The sequence below is a fragment of the Aulonocara sp. 'chitande type north' Nkhata Bay genome, linkage group LG3 (assembly GCF_057382095.1).
Source record: "Aulonocara sp. 'chitande type north' Nkhata Bay isolate Kocher_YH1m ecotype deep benthic linkage group LG3, A_spYH_male_GT1.1, whole genome shotgun sequence".
NCBI classification, from domain to species: domain Eukaryota; kingdom Metazoa; phylum Chordata; class Actinopteri; order Cichliformes; family Cichlidae; genus Aulonocara; species Aulonocara sp. 'chitande type north' Nkhata Bay.
The window spans coordinates 2,560,499-2,578,397 of record NC_141346.1 but is presented as its reverse complement, the minus strand read 5'-3'; the positions used below and the strand labels follow the sequence as shown (position 1 = coordinate 2,578,397).

The 17,899-nt window shown below is 44.2% G+C and overlaps 1 protein-coding gene and 1 pseudogene across 2 annotated transcripts in view; one reads left to right on the top strand and one right to left on the bottom strand.

Moving 5' to 3' along the window:
* Positions 1-17,899, bottom strand: part of LOC147333479 (uncharacterized) — a 167,981-nt pseudogene that overhangs the window by 45,525 nt on the left and 104,557 nt on the right. The gene's annotated exons all lie outside the window — the stretch shown is intronic.
* LOC147333482 (alpha-2-macroglobulin-like) overlaps positions 4,955-17,899 on the top strand; it is a 32,266-nt gene continuing 19,321 nt past the window's right edge. The window contains exons 1-12 of the mRNA XM_086266930.1: positions 4,955-5,107; positions 5,187-5,367; positions 5,463-5,616; positions 10,155-10,207; positions 10,311-10,331; positions 13,920-14,085; positions 14,160-14,244; positions 14,341-14,482; positions 16,123-16,240; positions 16,334-16,443; positions 16,541-16,708; positions 16,943-17,170. Of these exons, the coding sequence (XP_086123056.1) occupies positions 5,028-5,107; positions 5,187-5,367; positions 5,463-5,616; positions 10,155-10,207; positions 10,311-10,331; positions 13,920-14,085; positions 14,160-14,244; positions 14,341-14,482; positions 16,123-16,240; positions 16,334-16,443; positions 16,541-16,708; positions 16,943-17,170 (1,506 nt within the window). The 5' untranslated portion in view covers positions 4,955-5,027. The remainder of the gene's footprint in view (positions 5,108-5,186; positions 5,368-5,462; positions 5,617-10,154; positions 10,208-10,310; positions 10,332-13,919; positions 14,086-14,159; positions 14,245-14,340; positions 14,483-16,122; positions 16,241-16,333; positions 16,444-16,540; positions 16,709-16,942; positions 17,171-17,899) is intronic.

Sequence of the window (17,899 nt, the reverse complement as noted above, 5' to 3'; positions counted from 1 at the left end):
ACCCACACTTCCTGTCAGTCCCTCTGATTGATAGCCGCCTCCATCAGTATCATATATATCCATATAATCACCCTGACGCTATGATGTTGTGATGTTGGTGCTGTATGAACAACATTAAATGTTTTTACATATTAACATGATGTCTCTGTGTCTCTCTGTCACATATACAGTATTTAATCATTTTCTCACACAGTTCTTCTCTTTCAGATTTGTGTTGTTGTGTTTGTTGTCACAGGTTACAAAAAAGATTCTTACTTCACTCTAATGTATGTGAGTTTTTATTATATCTGCAAACATATATATATATATAAAAAAAAACACCCAGCACGCCCCTGCGGGCGGTTTATCCTTCAAGCTCGGGTCCTCTACCAGAGGTCTGGGAGCTTGAGGGTCCTGCGCAGTATCTTAGCTGTTCCCAGGACTGCGCTCTTCTGGACAGAGATCTCCGATGTTGTTCCCGGGATCTGCTGGAGCCACTCGCCTAGCTTGGGAGTCACCGCACCTAGTGCTCCGATTACCACGGGGACCACCGTTACCTTCACCCTCCACATCCTCTCGAGCTCTTCTCTGAGCCCTTGGTATTTCTCCAGCTTCTCGTGTTCCTTCTTCCTGATATTGCTGTCATTCGGAACCGCTACATCGATCACTACGGCTGTCTTCTTCTGTTTGTCTACCACCACTATGTCCGGTTGGTTAGCCACCACCATTTTGTCCGTCTGTATCTGGAAGTCCCACAGGATCTTAGCTCGGTCATTCTCCACCACCCTTGGGGGCATCTCCTATTTTGACCTCGGGACTTCAAGGCCGTATTCAGCACAGATGTTTCTGTACACTACCCCGGCCACTTGGTTATGGCGTTCCATGTATGCCCTGCCTGCTAGCATCTTACACCCTGCTGTTATGTGCTGGTGCATCTTTACACAGCCTTCACTTGGGGCCTTACTTGGTGTGATAGACCCCAGCCTCTATGGATATTGTGCTCCACCTGGCTGGGATCTCACTTGGGGCGGGTCCAGGGGCATACTGTGTCCATCCATGAAAGAGTTCCGCACAGCCAGGCAAGATGACTGGAAAGAGTCTTTGGTTAGGATTAGGCAGTGAAAAAGCAGAGTGGTTAGGGAAACTGACCGAAACTCATGTTTCGTCATTGAATCCTAAGAAAATGTTAGTAAAGGTTATGGCTGACTCCACCACCCCCAGTGGACTCTGAGACAGCAGCACGAGCCAGCTTATTACCTGTTATTTACACTGCGTTTTACATACAGATTTCAGGACACATCAGTAATTGACCTCAAGAGAGGTTTTCGGCCTTTTAACAATTATAGGGAGGATTCAGGGTCACCTGGTCCAGCCCTAACTATATGCTTTAGCAAAAAGGAAAGTTTGAAGCCTAATCTTGAAAGTAGAGATAGTGTCTGTCTCCTGAATCCAAACTGGAAGCTGGTTCCACAGAAGAGGGGCCTGAAAACTGAAGGCTCTGCCTCCCATTCTACTTTTAAATACTCTAGGAACAACAAGTAGGCCTGCAGTGTCCATGTTCAAAGGCATTGTAAACTTTTTCTGTTGATTGTAAAGTTTTCTTCCCACACAGTGTACAGTGGACTCCAATGTTTTTGTCACTTTTTATGGAATCAAACTCAAAGTAATGTAAGTACTTCCAATCTCTCTCCCACACTCGATACATTTTCCATTGTTGATCTGCACATGTCCGTTACCATGGACGTCACACTTGTACATCATTGTCATGAGACACTCTCACCAACAAACACGGTTTAGTAACGCAGTAACGCAGCGTGCTCGATCCCTTACATTACCCGTTACTTGAAAAAGGTAACTGGATTACTTGTAACACGTTACTGCCTTTTTTTTTCTTTTTTTTTTGCCTGTCCCATTTGGTTCTTTAGCCATCAGAATTGTTGTCTGAAGACCAACAAGGATACCCAATGGATTTACTTTGCCAAATGGATCTTCGTGGCATTGCCGTATTGGTCCATTTGATCAATCTTTGTTTTTATTATTTATTATATTTTATTTTCAGATGTTACAGACGGGACAGACATGAGTGAGGGATAGGAAAGGGAGAAAGAAAGAGGAAGGAAAGGAAAAACAGAAAGGGGGAGAGAAAAAAAATAAAAATCTCCTGGATCACCTGTTGAGAGAAGAATAGAAAACAAGCAAAAAAACAAAAAAAACAAAGCAACATACTAAACACAACACCATCGCATTAATCTAGCTAAGTGTAAACAGCAGTAAATACTAAATATTCAATGTTGTTGTGCAGCACGCAGGACAGACAGCGCACAATGTGCTTCGAAGTAGCAGCCAAGAAAGGTGTAATTTAAGTCTGTGACAGGGGATTTCTACGAATCTCCCAAACAGTTCTTCATTTTTTTTTTTCGTCTTTTTTTTTACTAAAAAAAAATTTCCAAGCGCACCATGTGCTTTGAGGCAGCAGCCAAGAAAGCTTTAGTCCGCGTCTGTGAATACCCATGTGTACATCTGTGTGCATACCTGTGTGGATCAGCATGCTTGCATTCCTAAGGTTTCTCCATGTAATGATCTGCTAGGGAGTGTGGGGAGCCACAGCCCTGTCCTCTATGGTATCAAGCAGGTATGGAGGAGATCAAAACTCCAGACATCCAGAGGCCCCCAGAACACAAGAGACCAAGGAAGACCCACAGAGGGGCAGCCGCGCCACTGTCCCAGTAAGAGCTGAGGAGAGTCCCAGATGAGGGCTCATTCAGCAGCCGCGGAGCAGAAGCCAGGGGGAGTTGCAGTGACGCGCCCGTGAGCTCCGCCGGCAGCCAGCTGTGCCTGAGTGACCGAGCCCCAGGCCGAGAGGCCGGGGGCTCGGTCACCTCTGAAATGGCCCGAGCGAGCCCCAATAAGCGGCCGCCAAGGAGTGAGCCGGTGTGTACCCGGACGCCCACCCCCAGACACAAAGAACCACCAACGCACCGACACCTGAGGGAGTCCGCCACCGGCAGGGGAAGTGATGGTGGGTGGAGATAGGCCCTCCAAGGTTTGGAGGCCTGAGATGTCCCCAGAGAGGTGGCGTCTGATACCCAACCTGACATATAGACACAGACATAGAGGCACACACAGACACAAACATCCATTCCCACCCTCATGCTCTCATATGCACTCACTCCACACTCAACCAACGCGGAGACAGACATAAAGAGACACTGTACACACAATCACACTCCCCAAGCGTACTCTACCAACCGGGTCTAGGTACCCTTGCTCCTGGAGGGGGGGAACTGCACCCAGACCCAGGTGGTGTTACCCTTTTCCCTGCGGTGGGGAGAGGCAGACCGCCCCGACTCCGCAGCAGCAGGGAGGCCCCACACTCCAGACCGCAGTAACACGTTACTGCCTATCTCTGCACCTAAGAATGTCATTGTTTTAATCCAGAGTTACTCATATAAGGTTATGCATTTGTGCCTAAGAAATGATCCAGCTCCTCATATAAGTGAGGTAACACAGGTGGATATCAGTAATGTGCGTGCTGGAGCTGCTCTTCTACCTAGTGTTAGATTTGTATTGTTGATTGTCATTCATGCTTAGAAATATTTACTCATATATGCTTAGAGTTTATAGTCGATGTCATATTGATAGGGGTCTGATCCTTAATAGTCTGCAAAGACTTTGTGTGCATTCCAGGGTGTTCTGGCATTCACACCCTCCTGGGAGCATGGCAGCGGTCGTACCTTCTCTTATTGTTTCATGTTAGGATAAACACATCTATATCTGTTCTAGTCTAAGTGCCTTTTGTTTAGATGAACTGCTGGACTCCCAGGCCAGCAGATTTAGGCAAGTCTTTTACGGGGTCACACTCCAGATCTATGAAGTTTGTCACGATTTGAGCATGCTGTTTAGGGTCCATGGCCACATGTTCCAGCGCTGTAACCATGAGTGAGCTCATGTCATGAATAAATGTATCATAATAAATATCTACTAATATCATAACAGCAGCAAATATTGAGTATATCAGTACAGACTTCAGTCTTTCATGGGTTCAATGCTGATAACTGTTTTTAAACAAACTTTATTTTTTGCATTTGTTAACAAGTATTAACAAACTGTATTAACATTTATGGATTAACACATCTGTATGTGTGTAAAGCATGCCCCCCCCCCCACCCACCCCCCCCCCCCCCCCCCCCCCCACAGCCCCTTAGTGAGACAGAACAAACAAAAACCCTTTTCCCGTAAAGGCAAATCGATGAAGACAAATAGAATAACATGGGGTAATACTGCTGGGTCCAGAGGGTCAGAGATAATGACTCATTCTCAGCAATGTTACAGTTTAAAAACCAGACCAGAAATCCCTCCACACTCAGCAGTGTGACTGTCACTGCAGTTATTTCAGTGGGCTGAAGTTTGATCTGTGTTGTTTACTAAAGTGCAACAAAAGCTGTTTAACATGTTTCATTTTTAATTTGGACAGAAACATTGTGATTTTTGTCTTTTAAGCAAATATAGCAGTCTGTGACATCACTGATGAATCCATCCGTTGTGTTTGAGCCTGTTATCACTACACAAACGTTTGTTTAGTCTTTCCTGAGAAATAAAGTCAAAAACATGGCAGTCAGACATCCCACGCTGGGTAAAGGGCACTGTTGGTGGCTACACTTACTGTAACGCCCAGTGATTTTAGAGAATATCAGTAGTTACACACTACAGTGGGATATCCCAGCACTGGTGTTAAGACAAACATGGACACATACAGAATAGAAATAATATTTTGTAACAGCCGAATTAAACTCTGAGCTGATTTAGAAACATCACCTCGGAGCACTGTATGTTACTGTAATGTTTTACACTGAACAACAAGCTTTACTGTTGTCTATAGTTTAGTGTTCAGTGCTGAAAGCAGGAATGGGATTTTATAAATGTGTAAGTGATAGACTTTGTGGAGATCAGAGTACATGAGTGCGTTTCAAACACGTGGCTGTTATGTGGGTGGGGACGATCAGCCAATATTTAGCCGAAGCTGACACTGAGAACGATCACAACCAGTCATGGACCGTCTCTGGATCCTGAGCTGCACTCTGTGTGTCCTCCTGAGCTGGATACGTGTGGATCAAGCGGTGGCTGAACCGTGAGTTTGTCTTCAGCGTGTTTTTGTCTGTGTGAGTTGTTCACTGCAGTAACTGCTGTATGTGTGATGCTGTATGCAGCCAGTACCTGGTGGCCATTCCTGCAGTTATTGAAGCTGGAGCTGAGGCCAAATTCTGTGCAACTCTCCGACAGCCCAGTGGGACTCTGGTCATGACTGTCACTTTGATGTCCCGAGAGAAGAACACAACCTTATTCACGCATACGTCAAATGAGGCCTTTCAAACCTGTGTTCAGTTTGAGGTTGGCAACCAGCACTTTCACACACAAAGTGTGTGTTAGTTGTTATCGTAAGCATTATAGGCTTTAATGACTATCTAAATATCCCACTGTCTCAGGCTCCTTTGGTACAAAAGGAGGTGCAACATTTTCAGGTGGAGGTACGAGGAGACACATTTTACTCCAAACAAGTCAGAAAAGTGATGATCCGAGCGTCTGATCCCGTCACATTCATCCAAACAGACAAACCCATCTACCTCCCTGGACAAAAAGGTAACAATGTGCTGTTATGTTATATAAGACATGTAGTTCATTCAAATTCCAACATCATGAGCCAGCTGCTCCACCATCTCCAATTTGTGTAACAAGTTTTATGGTCCAAAATTTGGACACACATGCAATGATTGATGTGAAAGTTGTGCTTCATTTAGCAAACGCTTTTCAAGATATTTAATACGGTCCATCGATCGAAATATTTGTTCGCACTTTGAAATCTGAGTCCATCTTTGAATATAACTATTTTAAAAATTCACAGTAATGCAAAATAAAACATGCAGAATACTCAGAGTGCATGACTCCCCCCAAAGGGCAAAGTCCATATTATATCACTCAGACATGATTTATTGTTTGTACCATCTGTCCCCGATTAGAGTCAAATTCATTTTATGTGAAAGTTTAATGGTTTTATCCTTAATAGTTTTATTGTTCACAATTAAATTATGTTCAAACATGGAATTTAAAGCACCAAAGTGGAGGGCCACGGGTGCCAAAATGTATGAAACACATAATTAGACAATAAATGAAATGTCTTGTTAATTAAAATATAAATTAGTGATACCAATTCAATTTAAATAAATTATATATATATATATATATATATATATATATATATATATATATATATATATATATATTAGGGGTGCAACAATACCTGTATCGATATTGAACCGTTCGATACAGTGCTTTCGGTTCGGTACGCATATACAAAATTTCAATTTATTTTATCAACTTTTCTTCTGAGGACGCTGTCTGTGTTGAGAGCTCAGTGGATCTGCGCTCGACAGTGCAGCCTAGGTGGAGTAGTCGAACGCGGTAGGTCGTTAACAGAGATTTGCCGTGTTGTGGCTTTAACGTCATTTCAGATTAACGCTGACAGCACTAGTGGGAACACAACGAATATGACTGCACATTTACGCCGACATCATCCTAGTGCAAAGACAAGTGGAAGCAGACAAAAACAACAAGCACGCATGCTACAAACTTTACCCGAGTCATTTAGACATCTTGGCATACAGCTTGATGTCATCCATGTACAGGAGGTGGCTGACAACTGCTCCATTCCGTAGTCAGTATCCGTAGCCAGTCTTGTTAATGATCTCACTGAGGGGGTTCAGGCCTATGCAGAACAGCAGTGGGGACAGAGCATCTCCTTGGTAGATCCCGCACTTGATGGTGACTTGTGCTTTGGGCTTGGAGTTGGCCTCAAGTGTTGTACGCCATATCCCCATTGAGTTCCTGATGAAGGCTCTTAGGGTCCTGTTGATCTTGTACAATTCTAAGCATTCCAGTATCCAGCTGTGGGGCATTGAGTCATAGGCCTTCTTGTAATCAATCCAGGCAGTGCACAGGTTGGTCAGTCTGGTCTTGCAGTCTCGGCTGACTGTTCTGTCTACCAGTAGCTGGTGTTTTGCGCCTCTGGTATTCTTGCCAATCCCTTTCTGTGCCCCACTCATGTATTGACCCATGTGCCTGTTCATCTTAGCCGATATGATGCCTGATAGGAGCTTCCATGTAGTACTGAGGCAGGTTATTGGTCGGTAGTTGGATGGGACCGGTCCCTTCTTGGGGTCCTTGGGGATCAAGACCGTTCGACCTTCGGTTAGCCATTCCGGGTGTCTCTCGTTAACTAGCAGCTGGTTCATTTGTGCTGCCAGACGCTCGTGGAGTGCAATCAGCTTCTTCAGCCAGTAGGCGTGAACCATGTCGGGCCCTGGTGCTGTCCAACTCTTCATACTGGAGACCCTTTCTTGGATATCTGCCACTGTGATGGTTACTGGACCCTGTTCAGGGAGGTCGCTATGGTCTGCCTTCAGATCCACTAGCCACTGAGCATTGCCGTTATGGGTTGCGTCCTTCTCCCATATGCTCTTCCAGTATTGCTCCGTCTCCAGCCTTGGTGGTGCTGTTCTCTTATTGTTCCCTTGCCACTGAGAGTACACCTTTGCTGGTTCTGTGGAGAACAGCTGGTTTATTCTCCTGCCTTCTATCTCTCTAGTGTACCTCCTCAAGCGGCTGGCCAAGGCTGTGAGTCTTTGCTTGGCAGTTTCCAAGGCCTCAGGTATGGACAGCTTGCTGTATTTCTTATGCACCTTCTTTGTCGCACCTTTCTGCAACTCCGTTAGTTGGCTAACCTCCCTCCGTGCTACTTTGATCTTGCCCTCTAGCCTCCTTCTCCATGGAGGGTACTGCCCCTTGTGGCTGTTCAACTTGTAGCCAAGCATCTCACTGATCGTATTGTAGATCAGCTTGTTAGTGTTGGTAATCATGGTTGTAGGTATCGTCCGTAGTGCTGCATTAACATCATCTAGCAGACCTTCTGGAGGTACTTCACGTAATCTTGGTAACCAAGGTTTCAAGCTTGGCCATGATCCTATTTTTTAGGTCAGTTCCTCTCGCACTCAACGATCCTTCTCCTATCGCACTTGGGGCTATGTACCCAATCTCGGGTGGGGGTGACCTGGTGTCCTGACTCCTCCTTGCCGTAGCATTTATGTTGTACCTCGTCAATCTCTAGCTGTGATAGCAGTCCCTTCTTTCGAATGTTGGAACACTGAGCTACTAGTTGTTTCGCCGTCATTGTGGATGTTGGGTATCGAAGAATCCATAGGTCCGTCATCCTATTCATGTAGCCCCTTCCGCCAAGGTTACTTGCGTAGTAGCATTCCAACAACGCCCTGTTTTCGTCTCTTGCCCACCGATGCCTTCTTGTTCCAGTAGCCCACTTGTCATCAGGGTGCCCTGGTTCCTCAACACCTGACGCGGACCTTGTTGATCCGGGCGACGTCCGAGCCGGCATGCCTTCATATTTATCTGTCTCGCTCATGTCTGCGGTAGGCTCGCTTAGGATAGGGGGTCTAGCCTTAGGACCCTTACTGGATACAGACGCCCCAGGCAGGAATCGAACTTGCGATCCTCTGCTCCAAAGGCGTGTAGTCTAAAAAAAAATATATATATATATATATATACACATATATATACACAAAAAAAAAAAACCACCCAGCACGCCCCTGCGGGCGGTTTATCCTTCAAGCTCGGGTCCTCTACCAGAGGCCTGGGAGCTTGAGGGTCCTGCGCAGTATCTTAGCTGTTCCCAGGACTGCGCTCTTCTGGACAGAGATCTCCGATGTTATTCCCGGGATCTGCTGGAGCCACTCGCCTAGCTTGGGAGTCACCGCACCTAGTGCTCCGATTACCACGGGGACCACCGTTACCTTCACCCTCCACATCCTCTCGAGCTCTTCTCTGAGCCCTTGGTATTTCTCCAGCTTCTCGTGTTCCTTCTTCCTGATATTGCTGTCATTCGGAACCGCTACATCGATCACTACGGCCGTCTTCTTCTGTTTGTCTGTGTGGTAGACACATATATATATATATATATATATATATATATATATATATATATATATATATATATATATATATGTATGTATGTATATACATTAATTAAATATCAGTGATTTCATTTAAATAATGTAATAAGTTATTTGAATGATCTCAAAAAGTTTCTTTTCATCTGGATGTTTTCAGTGGGGAAACCCTGAACCAGTGACTTTGTTTTGTTCCAGCCAGGGTGCGATACCAGAGCTCTGCTTTGCACTTCTTCCATGTAGCGAACGGCAGATTGTTCCTTCAGTGGGCTGGTTTCAGTCATTATGCAAATGTACTGTTTATAAGATTGGGGAAACTTGCAGTCAGCTGAGATTGAAGAAGTCACCTGGATCAATTTCTCCACTGAAAACGTCCAGATGAACAGAATCAACTTTTGGAGATTTACTTACCTGGATAATTGAGCGTACACCAACACACATTTAGGTTTTTATTTCTGATTTCCAGTTTCCAGCACATATTTAATGATCTTTTTATATATTCAATTCATTTTTTCTCATTTTGATTATTTACAAGGATAGTTAATTATTTCATTGTCCAATTATTGGTTTTCAATTTAATTAATTATTTTGTGTTCATTAATCAGTTTTATCTGTCACCCATCAAACTCAGGGACACAGACAATTTAATGCTTTGGCCGGGTGTCTGTTTATTTAGTGTGCCCTGCTTAATGCACACAGCCATTCGGACCTGATGGAGCTACACCACAAGAAATATTTTAAAATACTTGCCGTGTCACCAAATATGATTTTATTATTTTTATGTAGTGCAACCTTCAAGCATTTGGTCGGTCTGTCCACATAACCACCAATTCATATCAGTCCCTTATCTGAGATCTGTATTGACTTGCTGTGTAGGGTAAAAATCAGATGTTGTGTTTGTTGATAAGCTGCAGTGACAGATCACGATGCACTGCAGCACAGCAACCATGAAATATTTAATTGAAAATTGAAACTCAAAATACATAATTTAATTAATAATAAAATTGTTTAGATATTTAATTAATTATTTCCATTTTAATTAGTAATGTAATTAAGTGTTTATTTTGTTAATTTTAGCAGTCATGGCCCCAACCCTAATGGACCTTTGTTTTAAAGTATAAGGAGAGAAACAGAGACACAATCTCTTTAAAATTTTTCTCACAGTGAATTTCAGAGTCGTTGCGATGGATAATAAGATGCGACCGGCCAATCAGCTGGTGAGTTTTTGAACAGTGTTATTAATGATGCTGTTTAGAATTGAGATGCAGTGATTTACACAACAATTTCTTAACTCCACCTGTCTTTGGTTCTTTCTTTCAGTATGATGTCATTGAACTTCAGGTAAGAGAATATCTCCAGAAAAGGTTTTTTTACTTCTGCTGTAAATGCATCAACACAATGCTGAACACATGGAGTCAGACTTGATTGTTCCCTGCTCACTGCTTATGTACACACTGCTTCTGCAGTATTACTCCAGGTCACTGACAGTTTCAAAACTGGACAAATTGGGTTGCATATATACAGAGGTGGGTCGAGTATCCAAAAATGTTATTCAAGTAAGAGTAGCATTACTTTAAAATATTATTAAGTAAAAGTGAAAAGTAGTGTTCAAAAAAATACACCAGAGAGATTGCTGCCAGCGCTCGTAGGGTCAGGTGCAGCTGCCATTCCAGCCAGTCTTTAAGCCTGTATAATGATATTGACAACAAAGAGTTGTACTGGTCTTACAGCCAACAGGAAAATGTCCAGAATGCCAGATTCCCAGTCAAGTCCTGCTGTCACCACAACTTTGCACTGCCAGTAAAGTTAGAAAGCTAGCTCCCTGTGACTCATAGCTGACAATGGCCTTACCAGCTTATTATTCCTTTCATTGGTATTATAGAAAATGAACAAATAAACAAATGTTCAAAAGAATTATTGTGTTTTTACACCTGCCTTTTCATTGGCATTGTTGTCATTTTAGAGGCAAGGGAAACGATATATATATATATATAAAAAAAACACCCAGCACGCCCCTGCGGGCGGTTTATCCTTCAAGCTCGGGTCCTCTACCAGAGGCCTGGGAGCTTGAGGGTCCTGCGCAGTATCTTAGCTGTTCCCAGGACTGCGCTCTTCTGGACAGAGATCTCCGATGTTATTCCCGGGATCTGCTGGAGCCACTCGCCTAGCTTGGGAGTCACCGCACCTAGTGCTCCGATTACCACGGGGACCACCATTACCTTCACCCTCCACATCCTCTCGACCTCTTCTCTGAGCCCTTGGTATTTCTCCAGCTTCTCGTGTTCCTTCTTCCTGATATTGCTGTCATTCGGAACCGCTACATCGATCACTACGGCCGTCTTCTTCTGTTTGTCTACCACCACTATGTCCGGTTGGTTAGCCACCACCATTTTGTCCGTCTGTATCTGGAAGTCCCACAGGATCTTAGCTCGGTCATTCTTCACCACCCTTGGGGGCATCTCCCATTTTGACCTCGGGACTTCCAGGTTATACTCGGCACAGATGTTCCTGTACACTATGCCGGCCACTTGGTTATGGCGTTCCATGTATGCCTTGCCTGCTAGCATCTTGCACCCTGCTGTTATGTGCTGGATTGTCTCTGGGGCATCTTTACACAGCCTGCACCTGGGGTCTTGCCTGGTGTGATAGACCCCAGCCTCTATGGATCTTGTACTCAGAGCTTGTTCTTGTGCTGCCATGATTAGTGCCTCTGTGCTGTCTTTCAGTCCAGCTTTGTCCAGCCACTGGTAGGATTTCTGGACATCAGCCACCTCCTCTATCTGCCGGTGGTACATACCGTGCAGGGGCCTGTCCTTCCATGATGGTTCCTCGTTTCCCTCCTCTTTCTTGGGTTTCTGCTGCCTGAGGTATTCACTGAGCACTCGGTCAGTTGGGGCCATCTTCCCAATGTATTCGTGGATGTTCGTTGTCTCATCCTGGACTGTGGTGCTGACACTCACCAGTCCCCGGCCCCCTTCCTTCCGCTTAGCGTACAGCCTCAGGGTGCTGGACTTGGGGTGAAACCCTCCATGCATGGTAAGGAGCTTTCTTGTCTTTATGTCAGTGGCTTCTATCTCCTCCTTTGGCCAGCCTATTACCCCAGCAGGGTACCTGATCACGGGCAGGGCGTACGTGTTGATGGCCCGGATCTTGTTCTTACCATTCAGCTGACTCCTCAGGACTTGCCTGACCCTCTGCAGGTACTTGGTGGTTGCAGCCTTTCTAGCGGCCTCTTCATGGTTCCCATTTGCCTGCGGGATCCCCAGGTACTTGTAACTGTCCTTTATGTCTGCAATGTTGCCTTCTGGTAGTTCAATCCCCTCAGTTCTGACTACCTTCCCTCTCTTTGTTACCATCCGACTACACTTCTCCAGTCCGAACGACATTCCAATGTCATTGCTGTATAGCCTGGTAGTGTGGATCAGTGAATCGATGTCTCGTTCACTCTTGGCATACAGCTTGATGTCATCCATGTACAGGAGGTGGCTGACAACTGCTCCATTCCGTAGTCGGTATCTGTAGCCAGTCTTGTTAATGATCTCACTGAGGGGGTTCAGGCCTATGCAGAACAGCAGTGGGGACAGAGCATCTCCTTGGTAGATCCCACACTTGATGGTGACTTGTGCTTTGGGCTTGGAGTTGGCCTCTAGTGTTGTACGCCACATCCCCATTGAGTTCCTGATGAAGGCTCTTAGGGTCCCATTGATCTTGTACAATTCTAAGCATTCCAGTATCCAGCTTTGGGGCATTGAGTCATAGGCCTTCTTGTAATCAATCCAGGCAGTGCACAGGTTGGTCAGTCTGGTCTTGCAGTCTCGGCTGACTGTTCTGTCTACCAGTAGCTGGTGTTTTGCGCCTCTGGTATTCTTGCCAATTCCTTTCTGTGTCCCACTCATGTATTGACCCATGTGCCTGTTCATCTTAGCCGATATGATGCCTGACAGGAGCTTCCATGTAGTACTGAGGCAGGTTATTGGTCGGTAGTTGGATGGGACCGGTCCCTTCTTGGGGTCCTTGGGGATCAGGACCGTCCGACCTTCGGTTAGCCATTCCGGGTGTCTCTCGTTAACTAGCAGCTGGTTCATTTGTGCTGCCAGACGCTCGTGGAGTGCAGTCAGCTTCTTCAGCCAGTAGGCGTGAACCATGTCGGGCCCTGGTGCTGTCCAACTCTTCATACTGGAGACCCTTTCTTGGATATCTGCCACTGTGATGGTTACTGGACCCTGTTCAGGGAGGTCGCTGTGGTCTGCCCTCAGATCCACTAGCCACTGAGCATTGCCGTTATGGGTTGCGTCCTTCTCCCATATGCTCTTCCAGTATTGCTCCGTCTCCAGCCTTGGTGGTGCTGTTCTCTTATTGTTCCCTTGCCACTGAGAGTACACCTTTGCTGGTTCTGTGGAGAACAGGTGGTTTATTCTCCTGCCTTCTATCTCTCTAGTGTACCTCCTCAAGCGGGTGGCCAAGGCTGTGAGTCTTTGCTTGGCAGTTTCCAAGGCCTCAGGTATGGACAGTTTGCTGTATTTCTTATGCACCTTCTTTGTCGCACCTTTCTGCAACTCCGTTAGTTGGCTAACCTCCCTCCGTGCTACTTTGATCTTGCCCTCTAGCCTCCTTCTCCATGGAGGGTACTGCCCCTTGTGGCTGTTCAACTTGTAGCCAAGCATCTCACTGATCACTGCTGCCGTATTGTAGATCAGCTTGTTAGTGTTGGTAATCGTGGTTGTAGGTATTGTCCGTAATGCTGCATTAACATCATCCAGCAGACCTTCTGAGTGTACTTCACGTAATCTTGGTAACTGGCTACGGGGGATCCAGGTTTCAAGCTATACCTCGTCAATCTCTAGCTGTGAGAGCAGTCCTTTCTTTCGAATGTTGGAACACTGAGCTACTACTATGTGTAGTAGCTGTCACTGTCACTTGATTTAACAGGATCCTCACAGTAACAGGATTGGACAGTGGCTAAATGAAACATCCAATAGCAGAATACTGCAGCTTTCTTACTCCTTGGATGCTGAGGCCCCTGAGGGACCGTACCAGATCATTGTGTCAATGGGTGAGAGGAAAATATCTCACAACTTCAAAGTGGAGAAATATGGTAAGTCAGTCTTATTTATTCTTAAATTCTTTGTTGTAATGGAGTGCAAATGCTGACATTCATATTTCCCCCAGTTTTACCCAAATTTGATGTGACAGTAAATATATCTGAAGAAGTGAGTATTGGGAAGGAAGACATTGAAGCTAAAGTGTGTGCAAAGTAAGGAAAAGTTCTTTCAGGACAAATTATGTGTTGTAAAATCTGGAGTTTGGAGAGCAAATGACTCATAATGTTTACTTATTTTTCTTTATACAGGTACACGTATGGACAGCCTGTACCAGGACGTGTTACAGTCAATGTGTGCAGACCTACTAATGTGTATAGCTTTGGTATATCGACGTACGATCTTTTGGCCCTATTGCAGATAAGTGCGCCCTGCCACACAGAGACAAAGCAGGTACAGTTATGGCTTCATTTCTCTTTTATTCCCTGATACTTTGGGTACATTCAGGCCACTGCATTAGCATTACGGCACACGGGTTGCCTGCTGTACTCAGTTAAGCTGGCGCCGTGTGTCCTCTTTACTTTTTTTCACTACAGTTTCATTGTCTCATATGTCACATACTGGGTTATGTGCCTTCATTGAGCCGTGAGCTAAGGCAAGTGGTGTGTTTCATTATGTCTGACACACAAGAGAATACAATTTCAGACTGTTACACTGACACAAGCAGAATGAATAGCTACAGGGTTTACTGAAACATGCAAACACAAATAGAAATACAGCCTGAAGTCTCTCAGGCAAGCTTCCATGAGTTCAAACCCCATTGTTAGATTCAAAGAAGGACATGGGAATAAAGGATGTGCTTTTGCAACAGGCTGCTCAACAATGTGATACAAGTTCAAACTGGTTGTCTGCTAAGTTGTCTGTTATGTGTAGAAACAATAATCCCTTGAGGCAGGTGTCCTTGTTGTGCTTGGATGGTTCATAGGTCAACATAAAGTACCTGATGCAAATAAAGGAATGAAAGAAAAAAAGCTTTCTCTAGAAATGATCAGGTATGGGGACTGAACTGGAAATGAATGTAAAAGCAGCCAAAGTCTAAACAAAAACTGCTCAAGCAGGAAGAAATTAACAAAGTTTGGCTCTTTGGAAGCCAACAAACAAAAAAAAGGGTGGTTGGGTGAAGATTTTTTTCACAGTACTGTATAACATATATATGGTAGTACTGAGATTTTGAGGATGTAAATGAGATGCTGCTGGGAAATTTAAACGATACAGTGGTTTTGTGAGGTGATACCATCATACTGCTATACAGGCCCAGCTCGACAGGATGTTTGGGATGTTGTGGAGGATACAGCGTCTGTTTTTTCCAAAAAGAATTTCAGATTTCGATTCATCTGAGCACAGAGCAGTGTTTGTCGTTTTAAATGAGCTTTTGCCCAGAAAAGAATGCAGCGTTTCCAGTTCGCATTCACATTTGACTTTTGAACTTTGTGCGCAGATATTGATTTGTGGAAGTGCTCCTGAGGCCATGCAGTGATCTGAGTGGCAGAATGATGACAGTTTTTCATGCATTGCTGCCCAAGGACCTGGAGACTGCATCTGATAGTGGATTTCAGCCTTATCCTTTGCATGTTTTGATGACATTGTGCGCTGCAGATGATGAGATATTCCCCGTCTTGATAATTTTACATTAATGAAATTATTCTGTCATTGTTCTACAATTTGTAGACACAGTCTGTTGCAGATTTGTAAACCTCCGCCCGTCTGTATTTGTGAGAAACTCTGTCTCTCTATGATGATCTTTTTATACACGTTTATCTGAATGATCTGTTGCCAGGTAACATAATCAGTTGCAAAATGTTCCTTCAGCTGTTTATGTTTAGTACAACTGACCCCTCCAGACTTTTGTCCCCCCACCCTGCATTTTTAAACCATATTGCTTTCATCAAATTCTAAATGAGCTCAAGTCTTTCATGACTCCTCTCTAGTTTGAACATTTAATATATTTTATAGATTCGATTGTGAATGAGATTTGATTCTAATTTTGGTTTATTCTTGTATCAGTGATTTTCTTTCTTTATTGTTCTTTCCAGGCAGACAAGACTGGCTGTGCAACTTTTTCCTTCAACATGTCAATTTTTACTAAAATGGACCAAAAGGTGCTTCAAGATGTTCTGGATATCAGGGCCAAAGTGGAAGAAGAGGGAACAGGCAAGTTGTGTTATTCCTTTAAAATGACACATCAATGTATGTTTAACCAAAAAGGCATTCACAGGATTGTAACATGAAAGTTTTTACATTCAGGTGTTTCACTCCCTCAAGAGAAGAGAGTCACGATTTCTTACGTCCTTGGAAAAGTGTCTTTCATTAACGTGCCCAAGGTTTGGGAACGGGGATCTAATGTGGAAGGAAAAGTAAGCCTAACATGTTGTTTTCAGCTCAGTTTGTCGTAGCAAAGCACATTTAAATTGTTTGTATTTTCCATTGATAGAGCATTGTGTTCTTCAACAGGTCAGAGCAGTGTACCACAATAATACACCAGTTTGTGACGCACCGGTCTACCTGTTCACGGGACGAATGTGGCAAACACGCTCACTACAAAATCTGACAACTGACAGCAACGGTGTGGCCTCATTTTCTTTCAGCACTGATAACTTTGACCAGGATATCCAACTCCATGTGAGCTGACACACGGAAACAATGTGTAATTTAATGCAGCCATGACAGCAGCCTGAAGCCACAATTGGTTTGTGATAGGCTGCAAATGTCCAAATACCTCCCACAGTAGGAAGCTGCAATCCTGAAACAGTTTATGACTCATCTTCCTCCACCTTTGCCTTGCTTATAAAGTCTCGTTGTCCAATGTTATTTGTAGATCAAGTTTTTAAATTTTTGTTTCCTATCCCCAACTAGGCAAGCCTGACACCAACAGTGGGCAACCCAGGATATAGAACTGCATACTATGACAGGGGATTTCACACATTATCCATGTCCCAGCCGTCTTCTCCCGATATTAAAACAATCAGCTCTCTAGAGGTACAGAAGAAGGATAAAGCAGTGTCCTGTGACGCAGAAGAAGACGTATCAGTAAACTACACTATAGTGGGAGAGTCTCCGGGGTCTGTGGATGTCATTTATCTGGTGAGTTATCTCTGGGTTTACTACAAAGTTGAACATGACCAGACTTTTTGTGTGTTTGCTAAAAAACTACTGTTGTAATGCCCATCATGACTGAAGAAGAAACTTTCAGTCCATCATGAGAATCCAGCAGCTTCAATCTATTTCAGCATAAATACTGATCCAGCCCAAACTATATGCTTTAGCAAAAAGGAAAAAGCCTAAACTTAAAACTCGGAGGGCGTCTGTCTCCTGAATCCAAAGTGGAAGCTGGTTCCACAGACCTCAGGTCTGGTCCCTGTGCTTTGTCCCTCATCATTTTCTGTCAGCTTAGTAATTAGCCTCAGTGTTTGGTCCTTTGTTCATGATATCCTTAGTTTTCTCTCTCTGCTAAGTATTTATATTCTTTGGCCTTCGTAGATTTTGTCATTTCTGTTCTCAGTTAATCATGCTTTCCCTGTGTTTCCCCTGCACTTTTCAAGTCTCGTCTTTTAGTGACTCCACGTTTAGTTATTTTCTGTTTTATTTTTCTAATCCTTTGTTTTGTGCATCTTAGGATTCTCAGGATTTGTATGTGTAAAAAGAATTTATGTGTGCATAAAAAAGAATTTGTGTACGTGAGAAACTCTGCACTCAAGTTTCAAGTTACAAGTACAAATTTTGACCCTATTTTTCTTCCTTTCATCTGATTGGCCAATGTCCTGTCATATAGTTAGGGCTGGACCAGGTGACCCTGAATCCTCCCTTAGTTAT